This window comes from Poecilia latipinna, unplaced genomic scaffold (genome assembly GCF_001443285.1).
Source record: "Poecilia latipinna isolate Pla-1442-1.1 unplaced genomic scaffold, P_latipinna-1.0 Scaffold1127, whole genome shotgun sequence".
In the NCBI taxonomy this organism is placed as follows: Eukaryota; Metazoa; Chordata; class Actinopteri; order Cyprinodontiformes; family Poeciliidae; genus Poecilia; species Poecilia latipinna.
Genome location: NW_015113743.1, coordinates 34,019 through 45,654, shown reverse-complemented (window position 1 = coordinate 45,654; position 11,636 = coordinate 34,019). Strand labels below are relative to the sequence as shown.

Sequence of the window (11,636 nt, the reverse complement as noted above, 5' to 3'; positions counted from 1 at the left end):
TATATATATATATATATATACACACACAGAAAAAAAGCTAGTACAAAATATTAGTTATAATAGTGACTGTTAAATTAAAAACAATGTTTACCTCCGAGTATAAAAAGGATGTCATACAGTCAAACAAACAATATTAATAATATGCAGATATATGGTTTTATAAAGTAACCTCAGTCTTTTTTGTCTCTGGTACTAACATGTGTCAACTGTTCCTCTAATCATCAAACTTTTTCCTCTTTCTCTTGTTCTTTCTTTCTACAGTTTCTCTTTCTCTTCTTGTTCTTTTCTCTTGCCTTTATCCTTTGGCCTTGAAGCCTTTGGCGTGCTGCAGCTGAGGTGAGTCCTGCTCTCTTTGCATTCCAGCTGCCAACATCTGTTTTCTCAGTCTTTCTGAAACCTCTCTGTGTGATGGGAACCTTTAACAGGTTGTGGCTTCAGCACTGCAGCCACAGGAAAAATCTGACATCATTCAGTCTGAAGCAGCAAACACACTTAGGAAAATGCCATTTGGCTACATCTATGCTAAATGTTTTGGTGAATTTGTTGTTGCATTTGAAATTGTGACTTTTTGCCATCCCTCCAAATGAAATGAAATGTAAAGGAAATAGAAAATGACCCACAGTAAGAGGAAGAATAAGAATCAGAATTAGTTTTCAAAGCGTTCATCTTGGCTGCTGGTATTTTTACAATTTATTTATTTTGCGCTTCAACAAAATCAAAATCATCGTCTGAATAATGCTTTTATTTTGTTTAAATATAGTTTATCTGCTTAGAAGCTTATGATGATAGTAATGATGACATTAATTACCTTTAATATCGTCACTTTGTCAGTATTTCAGCAAATATCACATTATATATTTCATCTGTAGATATGAATTTGGTTAGTTTATGTTTGCTGGATATCTGAGCATCAACATAAAACTGTTCTTAATGACTTTTTCCCCCATAATGAGGTTAAAACTGCTTTGACATAAAATCTTATTGAGATTTTTTTGTCACCAGTTTTTCACTTTGTCATCTTCCTGTACCTGAAATGTCCCTATAAATTGAATCAATATAGAAAACCAGAGGGCGAATTATTGGCACTCAGTTCATGAACCTGTGAATATGGATTTGGAATAACATGGGAGTTATTATATAACAACCTTGAAGCAGAAGTGAACCTGATGTTCCAAAGCTTTATGCACATTTTACGTTTGAATAGGATCCATTTTATTATCTTAGCTGCTATCAGAATGAAGTCAGACATGAATCAGTCACGATGTATTTTTCCTGTTCAAATCTTGGGAACTGCTTATGTTATTTCGGATCATTTTAATCTTCATGTTGTTGGTTCCTTTAAGGTGCTGTCACTTTGATTCAACTGGTTCCTAATTAGTCTGTAAGAACAATTATTCTAATGTTGAACAGTATTTATGTTTAGGTGTTGATGGTTAGTTCAGAAGGTACAGAGGATATGAATACGAATTTATCAATTTTTCCAGCTTCACTGAACCAAAACAGTGATGCATTACTGCACATGATGTTTGAAGTAAATGCATACGATAAACTAAAGTTAGTTATTAGACTCTTCCAACCTTTGCCTCTCGTCCCGTAGTGGGCTTGACAGAGAGAAAAATAATAAACAAAACTCTTCTAAAAGACAAACAAAAAAAATAAATATTTGTTGTATGTTATATTGTCTTTCTTTTGAAAAAGAAACATCTGAACTGTTCTCACTTGTTTCATTCTCCAGGTGGCGTGTCGCCTCAGGGATCTCCTGTGGGACTGCAGTGTTGTTTATGTGTTGGACAAGCTGAAAACATTGTGCCGTCGTAACATCAGTGATTCCAGATGTTGTTGGTGGATTAAGCCAGTGCACACTTCGCACATTTCTTTTATGTTTTGTTTTTTTCCACGTGAAGTTGAGATCTTCAGGATTCTGTCCAGGACTGTTTATTTTTTTAGCAAAGTTTGGACATTAAGCATCTCCCCAAATGTCTGAAGAAACAGTCAAAGGCTTGCAATGAAATCTATACACACAAATACTGACATAATACACAGTTTACACACACATGCATGCATATGTAATGCAGACACGCACACACACACACACACACACACACATGCTTTGTCAGTTGAAAACCAAAGCCTGGAAGGTGTTCTCTCTGCCATGCAGGGTCATAACGTGTCCACAGCCACAACGGAACATAAACAGAAAGAATACAAACCACAGAACCACAGCCTTCCCTCTTTTTTCCTCTCTTTCATCTGCTGCCCAAAGCTGTAAGAACGTTCTTTTGGGATGCAAGTCATTGATGAGTAAAAGTGAGCCAACTCAGGGCCCATAAGTGCAGAAGCAGTGGGAGCGGTTCTGACCTCAGGCCAGATTACAATAAGGAACATTTGGGACTCGCTGCCTCACCTTCTGGCCTGCCGTCGCTGCTCTCAGGATGGTGCTGACACAGACTGCTCGCACTCTCCAGAAGGTTATTCCTGCAGATGGACGAGGCTGTCCTGCAGACAGTGGCGTGTACAGACTCTGTAGAGGAATCACGAACACTCAGGTTCATCACTGGAAAAAAGGTCAGGAAAGGTAAAAACCAGAAGGAGATGACGGCCTCTGACGCAGCTCCTCTCAGCATGGATTTCCAGGAGGAAAGCTGCACATTGTGGAACTGCTTCTTAGCATTTTTTTAAAAGCCAGAAGACTGAAAAGATGCAACTCTCTGGATTTCTTTTTTTACTGTTCCAACCACTTAAACAACAGTTCCGAAGATCCCCCAAAAACCTGTAATGTAATATATATATATGCTGTTGATATGTACATGGGTCTCAATTATTTTACGTAGTCTCCCTTATTATTTTTTGTGATAAGCTTTACTTTTTTTTACTCTCTAAAGCAGCTTGAACAGTTAATGTACTTGGCAGTTTATAAATGACTTACAAAGAGTATAAACTGCTCTGGTTTATTGTGGTGATGGCTGCAAAGAAGATGAATTTTATGCCCTGTAGAGTTATAACTGAAAAGCTGAATGAATGTGGATAAAAAACAAATTTATCTTTTTTCCTTCCCCTTTTCTACACTGTACTGCTCACATTTTACTGGATGAATCAGGCTCTGGGTCAGTTTTCCCCTTCGTCATGTCGTACCATCATTTCCATTTTGTACCCACAAGCACACCTATGCGTCGTATACGACTGTATTCCCTCTCATAATTAATTGGGGTGTAATAATACAACCAGCTCAGGAGACAATATGAGATTTTAAAATTCGTAAAAACACTTAGAAAACCCTTTTATGGAATTATGCTATTTTTCACCATTTTCAGATTGTTTAAGAATCTGAACATTGCAGTCCAGGTTTGACTTCATATATTGTGGTTTTTGTGCGAGTCTAATCCTAATTCTGTCACAAACAGGATTGGGAATTGTCCCTTTTTGTCTTTTCTCAAATGAAATCTGAGACTGTGGGTTATGTTAAAGTATAATTCAGCTTCCGTCAGTCTAAGCTAGTGGTGTCCAAATCCTCCTTTGACATCAGACATTGATGCTGGGCGCTGTGTGTTTAGGCAGCCTGCTCAGAGGTTGCAGACCCAAAGGGGCCTGGCTTGAAACTCAGCATTCATCTGAGCAATGTGCTGAATGAATGAGGGACTTCCAAAGGGGGAAACCCTGAAAGGCCTGAATTTATTTTAGATACTCCTGAAACTTTTTCAAATTCTTTCAGTGCATGAAATACACTGGATGTTTCCAGTATTCACAGATTCACCTATTTGTGGATTTTTCTGTGCAGCATAACTCCAAATTATTTGTGGAAAATCCATTAATTCCTCAATTTCTTTTAAAGAGTTTTTCTACATTTTTTGGAAAGACAATTCCTCAGATTAATGTGACTTGATACACTATCAAAGCAGCCAATCCAGGTGCACCATTTATTTTTCCTGGTGCTGATTGGCTGTAACTCCAAAAGCGGCGATGAGGGAGAGTAGATATTAGCTTCTGCAGCAGTGCTGAGACGGTTTATGTGTTGAAGCATATCAAAGTATATTGAACTACTAAAATAGGCAGTTAAAAGTGTTTTTGCAAAGTCTGTATTAATTGAATCCAAAATTAAATTAATTTGAATTTTGATTTAATGAATTGAGTCAAAGTACGAAATGGCGAAGGGATGAAATGACCAGCATTGTTTGTTTTTATTTACCGAAAATCTGTTGCATCTATAAGCCAGTAGGGGCGCTAGTTTACCCAACCCACGTTTTAAATTTGTAAATATTTTAATACCACTTTACAATATCATGCATCAAATTTACTTCAAATTCAAACCTATTTATTATTTATTCACTATCTTAAAATTCTTTATCTAATTTAAATGGCTTTTTTAATGAAAAAAAGTCTAGCACTTCCCAGCCTAAGAATACTGCAGGTTTTCTTGCTTTGTTCTTGTTATACTAACCAAAAGTTCTTTGATACTAACAGCTTTCTTGAACTAAACCCAAACAGCCATGCAGAGTTCTGCTTCTGCAGGGTGAAACAGGAGAAAGTGAGCGCAATGTTACACCGACTTCCCTCCCCTGAAGCCAACTCTGCCCAGAGGCTGAAATATTCACTAGCTAGCAGGTTCCTGTTCTCCGTGTTCCTGAGCGGGACGAAAGGAATCTGCCTTCATTCGACCTTGGGCTCCATTCACAGGCCACGCTTCAAACTGGGATCCCATTACAATGCAGAGCAGCAACACAGCCACTCCACTCACTTCACTCAAACTTGTTGTGCTAACTCTGCTGGCAGTCGCCCTGGATGCATTCTCCCTTTTCTTCTCATAAATGTTATTTATTTTTCATTACTACGTCACATTTCATATACTTGACATTTTTTATGTTTTTGTCTCTTGAGTGTCTTCCAATAATAATGAAAACCCTTTATATTTTATTTGAAGTAGCAAAGAAAAAAATAAGTCAAATACACTTATAGACTTATAATATACCTAAAACTTGTTTCATTGTTTTATGCTGAAAGTGAGCATTTTAAATACTATTATGTTTTTATGCAATATTTGTCATATAAACAGATGGATTCTGTTTGATCTACAGTTCCTTGTAAATGCATTTATACCCTTTGAGTTTTTGCATGAGTTCATGTTACAACCAAAAAATCTATTTCATTTTTAGTGAATTTTATGACAGAAAGTAAAGCATAACTGTGAATTAGAAGGGAAATTACACAAATTTTTAAATATGTTTTAAACATACCAATAAAGAAACCTTGTGTTTAGATTCCACCATCTTGCCCTCTGAAGGAAATAATTCTCACTTCCACATTTTCACTTTGCCCAAAACTCTTCACCACCACCGGTTCTCCAGATCTTCCCTGACTAATGGTCTCCTTTCCCAGGTGGGTTTGCAGGTGATGCTCATACGTTTCCACCTCTGGATGCAGGGCTGAACGGTGCTTCATGTTTATGTCATTGTCACATCCGGTGATCATTGTTTTATGTTTCTCTACCAGAATAAAAAAAGGGCATTGAGGTTTGGGGTTCTGAAAAAATGCAGAAATGTTCAAAGGGTATAAATACTTCTGCAAGGCGTTTTATAACTGCTGCATATTAAGCTGGGCTAAGATGTGATGAAAATTATCGTCACCTTCCTAAAATAATGCCTCAAGTTTTTTCTTTTTTCTTTTTTATTTTTTTTGCCAAAAATGATCTGTTTTGCAATACAAAGGGGTGATTCTTCTTCTTCTTCTTCTTCTTTTTTTTTTTTTTTTGGCCCAAAATGACATATTTTACGAAGGTGATGTTTTCTAATATTATTTTCAAAAGCACACATTTGTTTTATTTATTTCCTTTGCAAGAATATATTTATTTAATAAACTAGACTTAGACGTTTTTAATTCCACATGTTGTATAGGTTGGAAAAAAGTTTGATTTCTTTTTCCATTTATGCATACCATTTTCTGTGGCTTTATTCAGAAATGATATTTTTTTCACATCACACTTTATTGTCATTATTGCCCTTTAACTGCCATTGTCATTGTGTCCCACCTTACAGAGTTCTGCTTTGTTCAGCTCATTAAGGTCCAGATTCCCTCCATCTTCTGCTTCACTGATATTTAAAAGACAAATATATCATGTGTCCACTCATCCTGTTGCCTTTTTACACAAATAATGTTTCTGTGATGCATTTCTTTCACTGCAGCTCTGTCATACAAAGGCTCAATGTTTAACTGTTCTAAGACTTTGGTTCATTCTAGAAATACATAAGTATTTCTAGAAGGCTCTGGGGGGCCTCCTTTGTCAAACAAGCTTGTTAAACATTGTGCTTTTCCACATTGTGGCCTCTGAAAGGCCGAGTGGTTCCAGGATAACAGTCTGTCTTTCCACTTACTGTCCTTGCCAGCCAAGCAAGACAAGAACAGGAAGTTTGAAACTGGTTTTGTGCCGGAGCTTTCTCCTGCCAAAGGATGTCTGTCATTAAAAAATTACATCATTCTGTCTTTGCATCATTTCACCACTCATGCAGAGGGCAATACATGGACTGACTAAACAACTGCCTTCTACAACTAGTTCAAAAAGGGAAATAAAGTTTGAAGTGAAACTCATGTGTGAGGTATCATTTTTGTCTGCATAGTTTTCTTCTGGACATATTACAGTAATTACTGTTGATGTATCTGCTTTTGGGCTGCACAGAAACAAAGTGTTCAGTGTCGTCTCTTCACAGTGAGAAGGCGTTTGTGTCTCGTGGTTCTCCTCCTTCCCAAAACTTTGTGAAAACATACATTTGTAGATGATGGGCCATTGTAAATGACTTCCAGTAGGAGTCTTTGTTAGTGTGTCCTTCAGTGTGAGTGGGGGTTCAGGCTGAAATTACATCATGTACATCCTGGGAGGCAATTTAACTTAATTTGAGGAGCAGCTGGTCAGGAGCCAAACCATCCCAGGCGGAGGCAGCTGCCCAGCCACAGGTCAGCCGCCGGACGCAGCCCTGGTGTGATCTGATTTTACACTGAAGGCTGAGATCCACAAGAAGTCAAGACCGTATGAAGAATTCAGTCTTAAAGCAGTCAACATGAGTATTTTTGTTTTAGCATAACACATTGATATTGTACTTCTTGTTTTCTGATCTGTAAAGTATGAGCAAAGGAAGGGAAATATGAAAAAAAAATCAGTGTTTTCATGCCTTTTCTTTCAAAGAATAAAGATCAGAATTTCTGCAGAATCACTAACATTGCATATTCTTTAGTTTTATTTTAAATAGTTTATTTTAAAGATATTGTCTTCAATTAGTCACTGAGGTTTTGTCATCAGCATGCAATAAAAATATCATGCATAATTATCAAGATGTAGAAATAAACAAAAATATATGGAAGCAATAAAATTATGGAGCCAAAGTGAAATCCAAGACTTAAAAACTGAGGTTTAGAATATCACCCCATATCACCAGATAAATCTTTTTAAAACCTATAATTTTCAAAGAGAGTTCAAATCTGTAAAATCTCTCAAACTTGGTGATTGTCATCCTTATGTTTTGTCCTTCCTTCAGTGATCCAGGCCCACTTGCTGCTTGTCAGTCCTCCTTTATTCCTGCCTTCCATTTGACTTTAATTCCATCGACTTGTCTGACGAACGGTGGCCTACATACCTCCTTCCTTAAAGGTCCCAGCCGCCGTGAGGCTTCTCGTGCCAAATCCATGAAGACCAGTGGCCGTGAATTTGCCAAACTCTGTCCTATCTGCCTTCAATCCACTGTGCCTGAATGAGCATGCACTTAATCCAGAGGAACATGAGAGCTTTTGTTTACTAGCTGGCCGCCTTGCATCCATTTTAAAATGAAGATGGCGATAGTTTCCTGCTCTGTTACTGATTTAAAAGCCTCATTAGGTCAGAGCAATATGTGGTCAAGGAACTTTTTGAAGCAGAGAGCAAAACTTTGTGCAGCAGGGCTGCGCTTGTCAAAATGTCCACAGCTGGGAAAGTTTCTGTCTGTTTATGAAAAGGGATTTACTTTGACAGTGTCCTACAAAAAGGAAATAAACAACTGTCTCTGTCATGATGTCTCCAAAATCTGTGAAGTCAGTGTGGTCTGGTTTAGCATGCCTGCAGACAAACAGCTCTGCCCTCGCAGCAGAAAAACAAACTGCGCTGTCGGATGCACACACTCTGTACGACCTTCCAGCCCTGTCATTGTTCTTTCACATCATGCTGATTCTTTCTAACAGCTGAGTTGGATAGTGTCAACATGTAAGTGTGTGAGCGCTATCTGTTTACTGTGTAAAGGCTGGGGGGAGCATTACTGGAGAAAAGGACACTTAATAAGAGGGTCTTGGCTTTTCAGCTCAGATATAAAATCCTGTGAGATGAGACCTGAGGATGTTTTGGTTTTGAGATTTTTTCAGTTCCTCAACACTCTGGGTGATATTTGTTATTCACCCCAGCTGTCATTATGACATCAAACCATCATAAATGCTTTTCAAAGCCCCAGATGACCTGTTGAAGTCCTTAACACATGTTAGGTTCATTAACTTTCACATACGCAGACATACATAAACCTTAACAAGTGTTTTAAATGTTTCTTGGAGAATCTGGGCTGCGGTTGATTACCTCTAGTATTTCACAGTGAACAAAGATCATTTCAAACACATTTCAGTTATAGAACATTTTCCTGTTTGTGAAGGCAGCAAAATATGGAGTCAGTCTGATGACATGGGAGAAAAAAGAAAATGAGTTATATAGTCATGCCTAAAACTTAATGACTGAACTTAATGGACTTAATAACTTGTGGCCACAACTTAATTGATTATGGCTATGACTTAATAACCGGTAGCCATGACTTGTTATAATTCCCACTAAATAAATAAGTTGTTCCCACAAGTTTTTAAGTCATGGCTACTTTTTTTTTCTCCCATGTCACCAAACTGGCTCTGTAGCAAAGACAGTTTTTTCTGTTGTTTTTTGTAGCTCAGCAGATGGAGGAGCTTGTCAGGGTAAACTATCTTTTTAAATAACAATATAGCTTTTAATTTTTTTTATTGTTTATCAGAAATCAAACAATGAAGCAGGTAAAGTTTCAAGAACAAGCTTTATTTGTTCTCTAAAGCAGTTGTTGCATCATTTCTGCCCTGCTCAGCCGTCAGGTCCGACTCCTGGCCTCAGCAGCCTCTCCGTCCAGGATCTGCTCGTCACCCATGTTGCTGATGCAGTCTTGTCACAGTTGTGCTGACATCAGCAATCAGCACCGCTGGAGGGTCAGACATGCATCAAAAAAATCATCAACTTCATCATACTTTGACTTATGTTCAAAGTAGCTAAAGAGGTGCTGAAAGGACAGCGATGATTTGAAGAAATGTGTGAGAACTGCATGTGATGTAGTTACATTTCACTGTTGACAAATTTCCCCCAATTCAACTTCAACAGACCCAATTGGACACATCCTTACCCTGACCCCCAATCCATTTAGTGCCCATGTAGGGCCCATGTGGGCTGTGGCCCTACATGGACAAACCCATGTGGGGCCATCGTGGAACCCGCGGACAAACCCATATGGGACCCATATATCAGCTCTCGTTTCCCCCACATGGGGCCCACCTAGGCATGCTGGCTGGGCATTGTAGCAGAATAATAAAACTACATTTTTGTGACAAGTTTTGGTTTTAGTGTGTCACCTCAGAACTATTATTGGCATCTAACATGAATGTCTGTAAGATGTTTTTAAATGCTGCCTACTGTGTTAACTGCAACTTTATTTTATTATATAAATAGAAACAATGTGGTCGATATAGTTGTTTCACACTCACTGTCTAAAGTAGTTCTAATGATAACAAAGCTCTGAAAATTGACTTTTTGTGTTTTGACAGCAGAAGACAAATGTTTAATACATCTAAAATTTATGACATATTTGTGTTTAATAAGAAGAACCTTATTAAAAACAAGCAGATGTGTTATGAAGAATCTTGTTCTCTGTTGTTGCCATTCAGAGAAATAACAGCGATACATTAAAAGCAACAAGAGCTTTTAATTTAAAGAGCTAAATTAAAAGCTCTTTTTTTAGCCCAAACTGTAGCTTCCCTGTCAGTCAGATGCTAACTTTATCAGCAGCTGTACGTCGTTTTCCTGCTGGGCCTACTCCATTCTGAAACACTGGATATGTTCATAAACAGTGAACAAGAAACATTAAAAAATGCTGAATCCCCTGCTGACGCCCTTTGGCCATGCTGCCCTGGGCAAGGAGCCATATCACCCACCACTATCACAACGACATAAAAGCTACAATGCTTCCTCTACCGAAGTTGCTTTTAATTGAACAAAATGATACAAAAATAGAATATAAGGTCACATCATAAAGCATAAAGTCCTGCCAGCTCCCCCACAGCGCCACCTCTTTACCTCACTTCAACTCGTGTCTCCTCCGTTGCTTCCTCACACAAGCGCATCCACGCATCACTTTGGCTCTCGTTTCCCCGACATCCTCCTCCTCCTCCTCGGGCTGGAGCTCCAGTGATGGCAGAGCGCAGGGCACAGCGGGTGAAAGTGGAGGAGGAGCTGCCGGTTTATCTCGCCCGTCCTGGAACGGCCGATCAGGTCCCCCGGCAGAAACGCGGCGGCTTGTTCTGCAGCGTGGAGGACGCGTTTGACAGTAAAACTATTGATTTCGATGCCCTCAGCGTCGGACAGAGGGGTTCTCGCACCCCGAGGACCGTTAAGCGAGAGGCCGGTCAGGGGGAGACAGGGAGCCCAGCAGGTGCTGAAAGCCCCGCGGGAAACGACGCTCACAAAGTGCAGATCTGCAGCAGCGGAGGGAAGGAAACGCTGCAGAACCTGGAGGATGAAAAGGTGAGAACAATGGAACTTTGAAGAGAACATTGAAAAGTCAGAAATATATGGGAAAAAAAATCTTTGCTGACAGGCCCATTATATTATAAGAATGGGAAAATAAGGCATTAATTTACAGAAAAGGTATTTATTTTGTGCTGTCAAGACAAATTCTCAACAACTAAAAATTTAAAACATTTTGAGTTTGGGTTCATGCCATGAGGATGTGCATTAAACATTCATCTGGTAGCAGTCTGTAGTATTCTGTCTCATGTCCCGGTTATCTGACACCACTTCCACAGAGGCCAGTCATTTCTGTCTTAATGAAGCTACAGCATCTGTGCAACTAGAAATGCACCAATCAGTCGGATCATAAATCAACCAATTTCTTCTTAATCAACTCTAGTTGTTGCAGGGAATTTTTTTTACATATTCATAAAAAAGTTTGCCTGGTCAACTAAATCTCAAACACTATTACAATGTCTTATTGTAACACACAGTGGTTGCACTGGAGTCCAAAAATGTCCTGACACACATTGTCTTTACTTGGGCTGTGTGAAGAATTTTAAATCCAAAATATTCTTTTACAAAGAAAATGGGAAAAAGTTTAAAACAATAAGAGCTTTCATTTGGTTGAATAATTTATTTCAGTAAATAAACACAAAATTAACTGTTACATTTGAACTGCAATAGATCTGCTGATTGGGTTCATATGCAAACATGGGAATTAAATTACGTGTGAATAAAACCTGAAACTGTTTCAAGTTTTTTTTTTTTTTTTTTTTTTTTCCTGCTGGGGTAATTTGGGTTTGTGTTTTTTTTTTTTTTTTTTTTTGTTTTTGATTATTTTGTT

The 11,636-nt window shown here is 38.4% G+C and overlaps 2 protein-coding genes across 3 annotated transcripts in view; both read left to right on the top strand.

Moving 5' to 3' along the window:
- jakmip2 (janus kinase and microtubule interacting protein 2) overlaps positions 1 to 6,572 on the top strand; it is a 45,217-nt gene extending 38,645 nt beyond the window's left edge. The window contains exons 23-24 of one of the 2 annotated variants that reach the window (XM_015052711.1): positions 262 to 336; positions 1,736 to 1,822. In XM_015052711.1, the coding sequence (XP_014908197.1) occupies positions 262 to 312 (51 nt within the window). In that variant the 3' untranslated portion in view covers positions 313 to 336; positions 1,736 to 1,822. Of the gene's footprint in view, positions 1 to 261; positions 337 to 1,735 lie in introns of both variants that reach the window. The other variant, XM_015052710.1, reaches the window with a different exon arrangement.
- A 3,825-nt stretch (positions 6,573 to 10,397) lies between these two features.
- LOC106959882 (dihydropyrimidinase-related protein 3-like) overlaps positions 10,398 to 11,636 on the top strand; it is a 29,373-nt gene continuing 28,134 nt past the window's right edge. The window contains exon 1 of the mRNA XM_015052718.1: positions 10,398 to 10,804. Within this exon, the coding sequence (XP_014908204.1) occupies positions 10,472 to 10,804 (333 nt within the window). The 5' untranslated portion in view covers positions 10,398 to 10,471. The remainder of the gene's footprint in view (positions 10,805 to 11,636) is intronic.